Here is a 12,912-nt window from a genome sequence, read left to right on the forward strand (position 1 = left end):
GTTTCCTTCCTTTGCCTGAGGCTGTGCCAAAGCAGCAGTCTGCTGTAAGAGAAAGAGCCTCTACCAAGATAGCAGCCCAGAGTTCACCAGGCGGGCTGAGATTTGGGCCAGTTATTAAGTGGGGGGCTGGGGATGGTAGTGGGAAGACCCGGGCTCAGTCTTGCACTGGCAATTTGTGCTAGCAGGTGGAGACCCGACACTTGGATGAGTCCGGTGAGGAGCTCACTAACTAGAATGATTCCGGAGAGCTGCCGAAGGCTTGCTCCATTGTCGATGAGTTGTTAAGACCCTGAAGAAAATGCACTTCAATAAACTTCCATTTCCACCTCCAGGATGTGAGGAAATAAGATCAGAGTTGAGAAGGAGTAATGACTAATAATATAATACCTTAAACTTGCACAGCACACTTTGCAGTTTATAAAACACTTTCACAAATCTCAGCTCATTTGCTCCTCAAACAGTCTAGAGGCGACAAAGTGGCTATTACTAATTATCCCTAGTTTACAGACTGGGAAAACTGTGGCTCAGAACGTAGGTAACACGGGAAGGTGACCCTACTACCTTTAAGTGACCTAGCAGAGGCTTACTGTGCCACTCACCCCCTTGAAAGCCTAGTGGTGTGCCCTGCTGTCAAAGCCAGGCCTCCAACGCTCCTTCTCGTAGAGCAGGTAGAGTCGCTGACGCCGGGCAGTCTCTAGAGGGCGCTGAGGCTCCAGCAAGAGTTTCTCGGCGTTAGGACCCAGCAGAAGCCTGGCCGCCTGCCGGGAAAAAGACTATTCGATTTGCTTTGCCTGTCGCACCGCCTCCTTCCCCGCCCACCTGTCTGTCTTCGTACCGCGCAGCCAATTGGTGAGCTCCACATTCGTATACGTCATCACTTTACGCCCGGGCATCTCCTAGGCCATACATCGCGCTCCGGCTTGCAGTCGCCCTCGGAGTTGCCTGACTGGAAAATCTCGAGGACAAGAAATTACCCTTAAGATAGCTGGCTCCTCTGACCCCCAGGGATGGAACCAAGGTCCCAACGTGGGTTTTCTTTCCTAGAAGGGTTGCTGGGTTCTGAGGAGTTTCCCTCTCTGCAGCCCTGAGCTGGCAGTTGTGGCAGAGAACTGCTGGGCTTTGCTGAGCAGCGGTCGCAATGCAGCTCCTATGAGGCCCCTGCCGCCGGTCGGCGATGTCCGGCTGGAGCTGTCCCCCCCGCCGCCGCTGCCGCTGCCGGCTGTGAGCGGGTCTCCAGTCAGCTCGTCCGGTCGTCTCATGGCCTCTAGCAGCTCCCTGGTGCCCGACCGGCTGCGCCTGCCACTCTGCTTCCTGGGCGTCTTTGTCTGCTATTTCTACTATGGGATCCTGCAGGAAAAGATGTGAGCAACCCCCATGGCGGGAACGCACTACCCCCCGCCCCCCAATCCAGTCCTCCTTCCCCATCCTGGGGCACGTTTCTTGGGCCTTCTGCCCCTGGACCTGGGCTTTCCTTTTGTCTTCCCGCCTGGTTCTCTTGCCCTCCCAGAAACCTGCTACCTTTGCCCAGAATTCCAAAACGCCAGAGTTGGTCTTTGGATTCTCGGGACCTGGTTATTTTACTTCCCTTAGCTGGATTTTGTTTGTTTGTTTTTGTTTTTTGTTTTGCCCTGTTGGTTGTAAAGGCCTGGATTTTACAGGCTGAGACTTCTACCACCAGATGGTCCTAAGTTGGCTCCTGTTTGGAAGTTCCAGATGCTTGCAAACAGCCTGTTCTTTCACCCTCAGCCTCGCTGCTGTAACCCAAATACCTTCTTCTCCTCCTGCCTGGGGTATCTCATTTCACCAACTACTTTGTCGTGTTTCCTCTGGCTCCATCCTTTATGGATATTCTCTCTCTAGGCTGTGGGATTAGTAGGCAGGGATGTCTAGTTTCTAGATCCAATAAAATCAGCCCCTCTTTAGATGAGCCTAACGGTCCTTACAAGCTCTACCTACATCCAGAAAGGCAAGATAATTTCCAAGCTTTCAGTGGCTGTGGACATACTAGATAACATTGAGTGAAATACACTAATTTTTTTCTCTTTCTCATACATTTTATTCTTAGAACAAGAGGAAAGTATGGAGAGGGAGGCAAGCAGGAGACGTTCACTTTTGCCTTAACTTTGGTCTTTATCCAATGTGTGATCAATGCTGTGTTTGCCAAGATCTGTGAGTACCTAGATAATAATTTATTGTATGTACAACCTCCTGTGTATCCTAGATGTTAGGCATTGATTAAAGCTTAAGTTCTAACTTACAGTTTTCATCCCCGTTAGTACTCACACAGCTTCTCTGTGCAGTCTATAAAACTAATGATTTTGAAATAGAATAAAATAATATTTCTTTAAATTATACCAACTTCTGAATCAGAAATGTGCAGAGAATGGGTCTTTGTGTTCCAAATCCCCATTGAGGATACTTAAAACATTCTTTTCTTTCCCTTTGACGTTCCTTTATATGTCAGCTTCAAGCATGCTTTGAGCTTTCTCTCTTTGTTCCTTGGGCACTAGCAGGAGGTCTAACTTGTCCCTTGAACTGATTGAGGCCCCCACCTCCACCCTGCATGTGGTCTAGTGTTAGGCTTAGGTGCAATTGGATAGTTAAATAATTTTCAGAGATTTCCCATTCTAAGAAGACAGAAATAGCTTATGTCTTATTTCATAGACATGTTCCTTTCATGTGGCTTCATCTTTGCTTAGTGGTCCATCCTAGGCCCACCAGGTTTCTCTTGTATGTTTTTTTATCTTCTCCCAGTGATCCAGTTTTTTGACACTGCCAGGGTGGATCGAACTCGGAGCTGGCTCTATGCTGCCTGTTCTGTCTCCTATGTGGGTGCCATGGTCTCCAGCAACTCAGCACTACAGTTTGTCAACTACCCAACTCAGGTGAAACCTCAGGGTGGGATGAGGGTTGGGTCAGAAATTGTTTGAAAAGGACTAAGGGTTTTTTCCTCAGGTCTGTGACTCCTAGGAGAGCGTGTTTGAGAAATTCAGAGTGTTTAGAACCATAGAGCTGGGGTTTAGTGGTTGTGGGTTGGGCCATGATAGGGCTGCTTTCTGAGTCTGAGGTCCCCGGTGTAGACCTTTCTTATCTTAATCAACACAGTACTTAGCACTGTACCTGGCACATCACAGATGCTGAGAAATATTTGCCAAATTTAATTTCAGGTCCTTGGTAAATCCTGCAAGCCAATCCCAGGTAAGCAAAGAAGATGGTCTTCCTCTTCTGTCCTCACTTTTCCTGTGGTAAGCGTACTCTTCTGCTAGAGCTTTGTGTCCCTGTGGGCTTCATCATCCCATCATAGCTATCTCCAGGGACTTTTATTCCAGCCCTTGCCCCTGTCTGTCCTCTCATCTTTGTCACTTCCTATGGTGTGCATAGGTTGATAATCCTTAATGGAAGTTAGAGACTGACCTAGTCTATGTCACAAGGTCAGTCATTTCATCATCCCATGTGTTTACAATGTCATTAGACACCCTAAATCCCATTTTGATCATCAGTTTCTTTCTCTCAGCCTCTTATCCTTCCTCACTGTTCCCCACCCTTACCCTGCTCCTTCCTGGACCTTTCACCTTTGTTCTCTACCTTTTCCCTATCTTACACTCTGTGCAACCCTATTGCCCAATCATTTTTATCTAGTTACCAGCCTGGCACCCTCCTATTGTCCTCTATAGGCCTTCCTTCTCAGACATTCTTTTCTCCCTGAGTCTTTTCTTAGCTCCTGGGAGAAGGGTATTGGGGTCATCAATGCCTGTGGGTGCTTGAATTTTCTATTCTGTTTTTTCCCTCTAGTCATGCTCCTTGGGGTGACCCTCTTGAGGAAGAAATACCCACTGGCCAAGTACTTGTGTGTGTTGCTAATTGTGGCTGGAGTGGCCCTTTTCATGTACAAACCCAAGAAAGTAGTTGGGATGGAAGAACACACAGTCGGCTATGGAGAGCTACTCCTGGTATGTGATCCTGTTGGGGAAGGTAGCCTTTTCCAACAAACTTAGCCAAAGGACAGTCCGTCTAGACAGGCAGAAATCTAGTTATATGTCTTGCGGGAGGTTGTGGTGCTTCTTGCCTCCCATTTCTGGTCTTTGCAGCAGGGCCCCTGGCTCTGCTGAGGCCATAGTGGGAAACCCAAAATATTTTAACTATAGCTCAGCTCTCCTTTTGGGGAAGAAATAATTCTGAGGCCTGTGTCTAAATCCTGGTGTGAGGTCACAGAAACCTAAGAGCAAAGAGGGAGTAGTAGTGTGTCTCTCACTGTGGCTTCCCAAGAAATCTGGAAGCCAGAGTTAAAAATAATACAGAAGTAGCTATTGCTTATGTCTTAGGCACTGTTCTAAGTGTTTTACATATTATTTGACTAATTTTTACAACCATAATCCCATAACATGGGTAGTATTGTCTCCATTTCACAGATGAAGAACCTGAAGCACAGAGAGGTTAAGTGACTTGCCCACAGCCACAGGGCTATTTAAGTGGCAGTCAGGATTCCAATCCGGACAGTCTGACCACAGAATCCAGTTTCTGGAGTACTGTACTCCAAGCTAGGAAGCTAACTGTCTGGGACTAGCTTTCCCCTTGGCAGGCAGCTTTAATGGCAGAATGTGTACAGCTCACCATAGCCTGTTGTGGGCCCTTGCACATCAGCTTCAAGTCATGTGGGGAAGCAGTAGGCTTTCTGCTCTACTCTGATTACAGAATCATTATGTGGCTCAGTTAGCCTGTCAGTCCAGTGCCTGGGGGGAGGAGGGAGCTAGCATGGTCTCTCCCCACCCTCTACCAGTGACCAAATGACTCCATCTTAAGGCAACAGCTTTCCGAGGAGTCTGAGAGTGAGCCTCCCTGTGTTCTGGGTTAGGAAGGGCCTCTGTTGGTTGGCCACCTCACAGCAGGCCACTCCCATTCTTTCCCAGCTGTTGTCTCTGACCCTGGATGGACTAACAGGTGTTTCCCAGGACCACATGCGGGCTCATTACCAAACAGGCTCCAACCACATGATGTTGAACGTCAACCTTTGGTCAACATTGCTGCTGGGAGCTGGTAAGGAGCAGGTCTGCTGTTCTTTCCATGTGTCACCAGAGGGCAAACTTGCCCTCATCCAGTTGATCCCTGTAGCGGCCAGTTGTCCTTCTGTCCAAGCCCCTGTGAAACCTTCCTGAAAAAACTTGCACCGGCAGGATGTGCTTGCTACTTGTTACTAACACGGTGAGGGGTAGACCTGTGTCAGGTATCATGGGAAGATGCACAGTTGTAAAACACATGGGGGTACCTGGGAACTTTGCCTCTCACGAGGGAAATGAGACACAGGCATAGTGCTCACTCACAGGAAAGAGACTTGCTTCATACACTGAATACAGCTCAAACATAAATGCATTTGTTTTGAATTCAGCACTTCATAACTTTTCAAATCTGGGCACAAATAGAAAGTGTTTTTGGTACAGCACACTGGAGTTAATGGAGGAGCTGCTGCTTCCTGGAGGCGACCTTGAGCTGGGGATGTATGGGCCAGCACCTCCACGACATCTGAGGATCTCTGCTTTCAGTCTCTTTGGTAGAAGTAACTCATTAACTTTCAAGCCTTTCTCCCAAAATTGAGTAGTTAGTTTCTCTACTCTGAGAAAAATGAGAAGGCTGTATGATGAAACAATACAAACCGACTCCACATATTTTCCCACGCTCTGCCCTCCTTCACAGTACATTAACAGGCCGTGTGCAGGAGTGTTTCGGGGGTGGTATGGGCACACAAGATGTGCCATTAGTCTCCTGATGTTTCTTCCCAGGGATCCTGTTCACTGGGGAGTTCTGGGAGTTCTTGACCTTTGCTGAGCGGTACCCTTCCATCATCTATAACATCCTGCTCTTCGGCCTGACTAGTGCCCTGGGTCAGGTGAGTGCTTGAGAGGGGACAGTTTGGCTTCCCCACTGTGGCAGCTGGTTCCCTAAGAAACACTGGCCTGGTTGGAAGAAGCGGGGTGGCAAGATTAACCCTGGTGTCTGTTACGGACTTTAGACCTCATGGCAGTTACCTGAGAACCAGCCTAACTCCACCTTTCTCTGTCTCTCTCTAGAACTTCATTTTCATGACGGTTGTGTATTTCGGTCCCTTGACCTGCTCCATCATCACCACAACTCGAAAGTTCTTCACCATCTTGGCCTCTGTGATCCTCTTTGCCAACCCCATCAGCTCCATGCAGTGGGTGGGCACTGTGCTTGTGTTCCTGGGTAAGTTCCATTCAGAGCAGGTGTCTCCCTGGGCCACACAGGAACAGAGAAAGAGAGAGAGAGAGTGCTTTTGAAAGAGAAAAGGAAGCATTATTTCTAATCCAGCCTTCCTAATGCACATTTCGTCTTAGTGAGTCCCTTCCAATGACCTGCATTTCCCCAGCCTTTGAGCAGGACAGAATTATTATGCTTATTCCCTATGAGCTTATGGGGCTAGAGATGAGTTTTGTGTGTGTGCGTGTGTGTGTGTAATAAGCAGTATCTTGGTGATTTTTTTTTTATTTGATCCCATTCTGTTATCTCTGAGGATGTTATATAAAACCACTGTTCTGAAGTTTATTTTATTCAAAGCCTCAGTTTTGGAGAACCAAGCCTGACTACCCCGTCCCCCCGCCCCGTCATTGGTAGGTTTCATTCCCCCCGATAAAGCTAAGCCGATTTTCTCCCTTGTCATAGGTCTTGGTCTTGATGCCAAGTTTGGGAAAGGAGCCAAGAAGACATCCCACTAGGAAGAGAGAGACTACCTCCACGTCGAGAATACTTAAGTTATTGTCTCAAACAGTGACATCTCTTGGGAAAAGGGACTTCTTAGGAGTAAGGATCTGAATTCCAGTCTTTTTTAAAAAACAAAACCAAAAACAAACAACAAAAAAAAAGAAAAACAAAGGAAGCAAAATCACATATTCTTAAAAAAAAAAGCACCACTTGGATTTTAACAAGACAGAGTTGGCAGTTTTTGTCCTCGATGCCCTGGAGCACAGTCTGTGGCAAATAAAGAGAGAAGGAAGAGGCAGAGCTTGATGCTCAGCACCCAAGCTGCTTCCCTCTCAGGTGTGGTTAACTTGGTTGGGTGGGTAATTCCCCCAGAGCTTGTGCGGTATAGGGAGGAACTTTAAGAGGTCATATATTGTGCCAGCAGCCTGCGTTCCAGTGGGTGAGACTCCACATATGCTAAGGCAGGTGGCTGTCGGTCAGAGCCAGACAATGTAAAAATCACTTTATTTCTTAAAGCTCTCGTGGGCAAATATTTCATAAAAAACTGAAGATATGTTCTGTCCTTAAATGTTTCTTGAAGTTGGGGTAAAAAACCAGAGCCTCTGAGTCTGCTCTGTTTTCCCTTTTCCCCACTGCCTCTTCTTTAGCCAAGGCTCGAGCAAGACCAGAGCGGAGACCCAGCGCATATAACATAAGCAGCTTTGGAAGGTCTGTGCATGTACTTTTCCCAATCCTCTCCCTCCATCTCCCCGTCTGTTCTCAGTCTACCTCGTCCCTTCCTTGGGAGGCTGGATTAATCCCTCCTATTCCCCTGCCTCCTTCAGCTGCTAAAGCGTTGCAGTCCTCTGCCATCCGCCTGTGCCAAAGTGTCACCATGCCAGCTTCTGCTTGTTGAAAGGGATGCTGGCGGAAGACACGGTGGCTGAATCCTGGCACCGCCGCTGTCGAGTTGTCTGGGTGGCAACAGGGGGAAAAGGCGGAGCATGGAGCAGAGCCACCTGCCCATTGCTGCCTTCAGAGTTGGAAATCGCAATCCTCCAAGGACCAAACTTTACACATGAAAGTGCATTTCCACCAGCTGCAACTTTTTCTCCATCTGTTCAGCAGCCCCAGCCCCTTGGCTCTCCAGATGGGAGCCCGGCCTCCTTCCTGAACGGCTGCCTTGCCACCCCCCCCGCCCAGCCTTTCAAGCCCTTCCTCACTTGCACTCATCTCGCTCTCTAGGGGCCTAGATGTCACTGCAGCCCTGCCCCCAAAGGCCCCTCTCATTTTGAACTCCTCGAGAGGAGAGGCTTTAAGTACATCTGGCCAAACTTCCTTCCTTTCTCCACCCCCTCCCCTTCCCTTCTCTTTTCATCTTGAAAGTTGCGTTAGTTAGCTTCTTCTTCACTAGATTTACAGTTCTTCCCAACTGTCTTCTGTGGATTGGTTAGGTGGTTAGAGCATGTTCCCAGGGCCAGGGACCTCAAGCAATCGTCATCTGGGCCCATTGTTTTAAGAAGAGACATCTTCCCAGCTGTCAGACCAATTTGCTCTACCTCTTCCCCTTGCCATTCCCAATTGGCTGTCTCAAAAATGCCTAGTACTAGCCATCATGACCTAGACGGAGTTTCCCACAGCTCAGCATGGCTCTCACCTGGTACTAGAGAAACGGCTTGTAGAGCAAGCCTACCCTACCAGTAGTGGGCTGGGAGCCCAGTTCTGGTGTATGTGTTCAGTTCCCGGTCCGTTCATCTAACATTTATTTCCTTATGGGTGCCACACTCTGAAAATGCTGGAAGTTCAAAGTTAAATAGGAGTCACACTTATCCTTTAGGCGGTTCACAGTCTGGTAGGGAGATCTGAAAACAAATCATTGCATCTCAGAAATGCAGGGATCAACGAAGGAAGGTGTCCGGGCAAGGTGAGGCTTGACCTGGAGAGCGTAGGAAGATGAAAGTAGTAGGAGATGAAGCTTTGGCTCCGCTGCCAAGCAGGAACAGGGGTTTTAAACTGCCTCACTGCTCTCCCTTTCACCCCGTGCTCCTGCTCCATCAGTTCAGTTGAGAACACATGACAGGAGAGCGGCTTTTATGTGTGGTTTTTTGTTCAACTCCAAGATATCAGAAAATGTTTTGTAAGCTGCCAGCGTGTTCGGGGTGGCATGTGTACCTACAGGATCAGGATCACAGGGACTGAGAGTGCCAAATTTGACTAAAGTTAGTAACACTGTTAGTTTATAATAGGGCTGATAAATGTGAAATACCAGACAAGTTCAAACACAAGTAGTGTTGAGCACCAACCCTGGCGGCCTGATGCCTCAGGTTTCTAAAGATCAAAGGACTTTCATCTGCTGTTAATTCTCAGCTATGTGGAGGAAGGAGGGAACCAGCACGCAAATTTCCCCAGACTGTGTTTTCAGTTTGGGGTGTATCGTACTTATGTCTACTTCGGTCAAAGCATCAGGTCCGCCTTGTCTGCTGTTTGTGCTCAGGCTCGTGTTAAAACGAGTTTTCATTTCCTGTGCACCTCTTCATCTATGGCAAGGGGAGTGACCCACAAATGTTATTTGGGGTACAGTCATAGTGAAAGTTAATCTGGAGTTAAACATTGTTTTTAAAAGGACTTAAAGTGGTAGGAATTAAATGTTAACTGGGTAATCTACCAAGTGAGGTATTTTGGAACGGATGATGTGTTTTCTCACAGCCCTGCAACACCCTTGTGAAAAGAGGACTCAACAAACATCTGTACTTTTTAGAGATGGAAAGACCTAAGTGAGGAAGGTTAGGTGACCTGCAGAAGGTCCCTAGATATGTTTCTGAGACATGAACTAGAACTCAAGGTTCCCTGAGTTCTAGTTGCATCTTGGACCTGTATCCTTTGAAGGAGGAAAGTGAAGCTCCTCAGGAGGCCCATTGCTTCTGCCATCTGGCCCTGCTTGTCAGTAGAACAGTTTGCACGTTTTATGAGTAGTGCTGGTCATTTTCCCCAGATGCCCTGGCAAAGAAATTGTTCCGGGTCTCTGCAGGATCATTCATCCCTTCCCACCAAAAACACACCAGCTGTCTTTTGGAACAGTAATCTCGTGTATTTATAGAGCTCCTTCTTCCCCAGAGCTCTTTAGTACATGGCATTTTATCCTTAGAATGCTCCTGGGAGGAGGTTAGGCTAGAAACCAGTCTCCCCATGTTTGGAATAGGGAGCCTGAAACCCACCAAAGTGTATCAGCTGAAGGTCACACAACTCTGAGAGGGTGGGACCTGGAGGTGGGCCTCCCATTTCACCTCAACTGTCAGAAATCAGGGAGCTCTAACCCTCTGTGAGCTAAGCCAGTGGTTCCCAGCTGTTTGGATTTTCTGGAAATTCCCAGTAGAATTCCCAAATAATTTGGGAGACAGACATGGGTATGCTGACTTAATTATTTCAAGTAAGGACATCTTAAAAAAATCTGTTAAATAATATCACCATTATGGTTTTAAAAAAGGACATTTCAACCCAAAAAATTTTAGGAAAAGCTATCCACTTCAGAATAAAGGACCCTTCCAAAGAAATTATAATTGGAAATCATACATTGTATTAATAAGGTCAATTTTTTAATGGCAGAAAATGGTCAACATAAAATGTTATTCTCTAACACATTATAGGGTATGCCATTGTAATTGTTTGCCTGATACAACTTGGTTGGTTTGGGGCCTATATTCCACAACGCAGTCCAGTGTAGCTGGAATGTCACATAAGCATACTGAGAAAAATGGAAGCAAACCACAATGAGATTTTCTATAATTTAGAATGTTCTGAGAAAGCCCCAAACCAACATCTCCTGGCCTTGGCCTCTTCTGCCTTCCCTCTATAGGGTTTGGAGGACAGCAGGCTATCAAGGCTCAGAGGGCTTGCTAGAAAGGGCTGCAAGGAGACTCTGGGTATGCTGCTGAGACATGTCCCTACCATGTTCAGACCATGGCTTTGGTCACCCAGCCCAGAGCATCCGGAATATATTCTGGAGGGTTGCCACCAACTGGTGAAAGTCAGTTTCTGCCAGGCATGGCCCTCAGGGTGGGAGCTGTGGGCTGTGCCTGCCATTGGCAGGAAAGGTGGGAAGGGGAACGGAGGGGCTGGGACAAAGACTGGCTTCATTCAGTGCCTTCCTCTCAGCTAAGGCCCAAGTCCACCAGGGCTGCTGGTGAGTTTTTTGTCTGAATAGGCCTGACCCCCCTAAGATTTCTGGAAGAGGTGGAAGAGGGAAGTGGTTCAAGGCATTTACCAAGGGGCGGGATGGTATGTTTCTTCCTGGTCACTTCTGTGTTTTGTCATGGTTGTGTGGGTGGCGAGAGCTAACAACAGAAGCACCATGTTTTAACTTAGGTTCTGACCAGACGCCGTTTCCTCCTATTCAGGGTCCTAGAACTGCCACGTTCAGACGACAGCCCTACAGGGAATGTGTAACTGTTAAATGTAGGCTGGGGGCTCCCTGAAATTTTATGTGAAAGTATGTTTGTGTGTGTGTGTGTGTGTGTGCACATGCGCGTGCATGTGAGAGAGATGTGAAGTTGGTAGGTTCGTTTTTCTGTAAAAAGGGTCCGCAACTCTTCAGATTCACAAAGGGATCCATACACAGGATCCACCACAATCTTGGGACTCATTTAATTAAAAGTGATTTCCCAAATAGAGTTGTAGAACTTGGAACCACTACAAAATATGAGAAAGCATCGTTTCCAGCTCTGCTTAGGGGGAGGGATGAGGTCGAGGTTGTAGAGATACCCAAGGTGAGTAACCTGTCCGATTTCATTGCTGGTTTTCTCCTAGCCCCTCCATACACTATCTAGGGTTATCAGATTTAACAAATAAAAATACAGGATGCCTGCCTAAATTTGAATTTCAGATAAATAACATGTAACTTTTTGGTGTAAGTATGTCCCTGCATTCAAATTTAGCCCGCCTTCTGTATTTTATCTGGAAACATGTGGCATTAGACATTATCGCAAATGTTCTCATGGCCCTTCTCGTCCTAGAAAAAGGAAGGCACTCTCAGATACATCACTTGCAGTTCTGAGCAGAAGGCTTCCAGGGTTTTTTTTTTTTTCAGGGCCAAAAATTGTATAATTTCCCTGATGGCCCAGGGAAGGTGCAAGCCCAGACATAGTCAGCAGGGGGCATGATTCTCTTAAAATAGATTCCCAGGCGAGTTTCAGGGGCTTCAGAAAGGGGAAGGGGAACATTGAATTGAAGGTTCTATTTGCTGCTTCTGTCTTCCCTCTGGAGCTCACTTCTCCCACCCTGCCACCTGCCAGAGCTATTTCTATGCAGCAGGAATCTGATCCTGTCATTCCACTCCTTAAATCACTTCCAAGATTCCACAGTTACCTTCTTAATTCGGCATAAAAAGCCCGTCAGGATCCCACCGGAGCCTATTTTGTCTCCTTCCACTCCTGTGACTTATACCCTACTTGATCCCACCCACCTCACGCTCCCAGCACCCCCATTCACCAGGAACTATTTGCAGTTTCCCTGTATGCTATTTACTGTCACGCATTTGTGCCCAAAGTTCCTTCTGTTTGGAATTCCCTCTTCCATTTGGCACTTGTAGCAGCTCTACTCATTCAACATTTTTCACAAATATGTCTTGAGTCTGACCGCATACAAGATGTGCTGGAGATACTGTGGAGAAGGCCAACTAGAGCCCTTCCCCTGTGACTGTCACAATGGGGCAGGGGGTGAGAGGGGCAATAAGCAAGTAAACAAGTAAACAAGGCACTTGGGCTAAGTTCAAGGGCTAACTGAACTGCCTTCCTCAGGTAGAGTTGACGGTTCCTTCCTTTGGGTTCTCTGATGGGTTTTCATTTTAAGGGTCCTAAATTCTAAGACGTGCACAATCACTGCCGGGAACACAGATGAGTGGAGCATGCTAGTTTAAGTCAATAGGAAGGGGCTTGGGTGCAGCCTGTGAAAAACCGAGAATGCATGTCCCAGCTAAAAGGTGCCCTGCCTTTTCACCTTCTCCCAATTGTGTGGCCAAATGTGTTACTTCGAGAGAAGGTGGGAATCCTGATTTTTACATGAACTGTACCAATTTTCTGAATTCTTTGCCTGTTTAAGCATACCTGCAGGTCCGATTTGGCCTAGGGCCACCCATTTACCACTCACCATATTGCAACACATATCATTGCCTTGCATCTGATTAGTATTTATTTGTTTTTTTCTCCCCCCATCCCCAAATGTATCTTT

General features: G+C 47.3%; 1 protein-coding gene across 2 annotated transcripts; it reads left to right on the forward strand.

Annotated features, from left to right (window-relative positions):
• The first annotated feature begins 991 nt into the window (after window positions 1-991).
• SLC35B1 (solute carrier family 35 member B1) lies at window positions 992-7,264 on the forward strand. Of its 2 annotated transcripts, none has more exons than XM_045526230.1 (9): window positions 992-1,361; window positions 2,066-2,169; window positions 2,755-2,885; window positions 3,168-3,198; window positions 3,793-3,950; window positions 4,908-5,034; window positions 5,775-5,881; window positions 6,063-6,216; window positions 6,673-7,264. In XM_045526230.1, exons 1-9 carry the CDS (start codon window positions 1,150-1,152, stop codon window positions 6,723-6,725), a joined length of 1,077 nt encoding a protein of 358 aa, XP_045382186.1. In that variant the 5' UTR covers window positions 992-1,149; the 3' UTR covers window positions 6,726-7,264. The 2 variants fall into 2 exon arrangements, with proteins under 2 accessions (XP_045382186.1, XP_045382187.1); XM_045526231.1 differs by having other exon boundaries at window positions 1,326-1,361; window positions 2,780-2,885.
• The last annotated feature ends 5,648 nt before the right edge of the window (window positions 7,265-12,912 follow it).

The sequence above is a fragment of the Lemur catta genome, chromosome 15, assembly GCF_020740605.2.
Source record: "Lemur catta isolate mLemCat1 chromosome 15, mLemCat1.pri, whole genome shotgun sequence".
Taxonomy (NCBI): Eukaryota; Metazoa; Chordata; class Mammalia; order Primates; family Lemuridae; genus Lemur; species Lemur catta.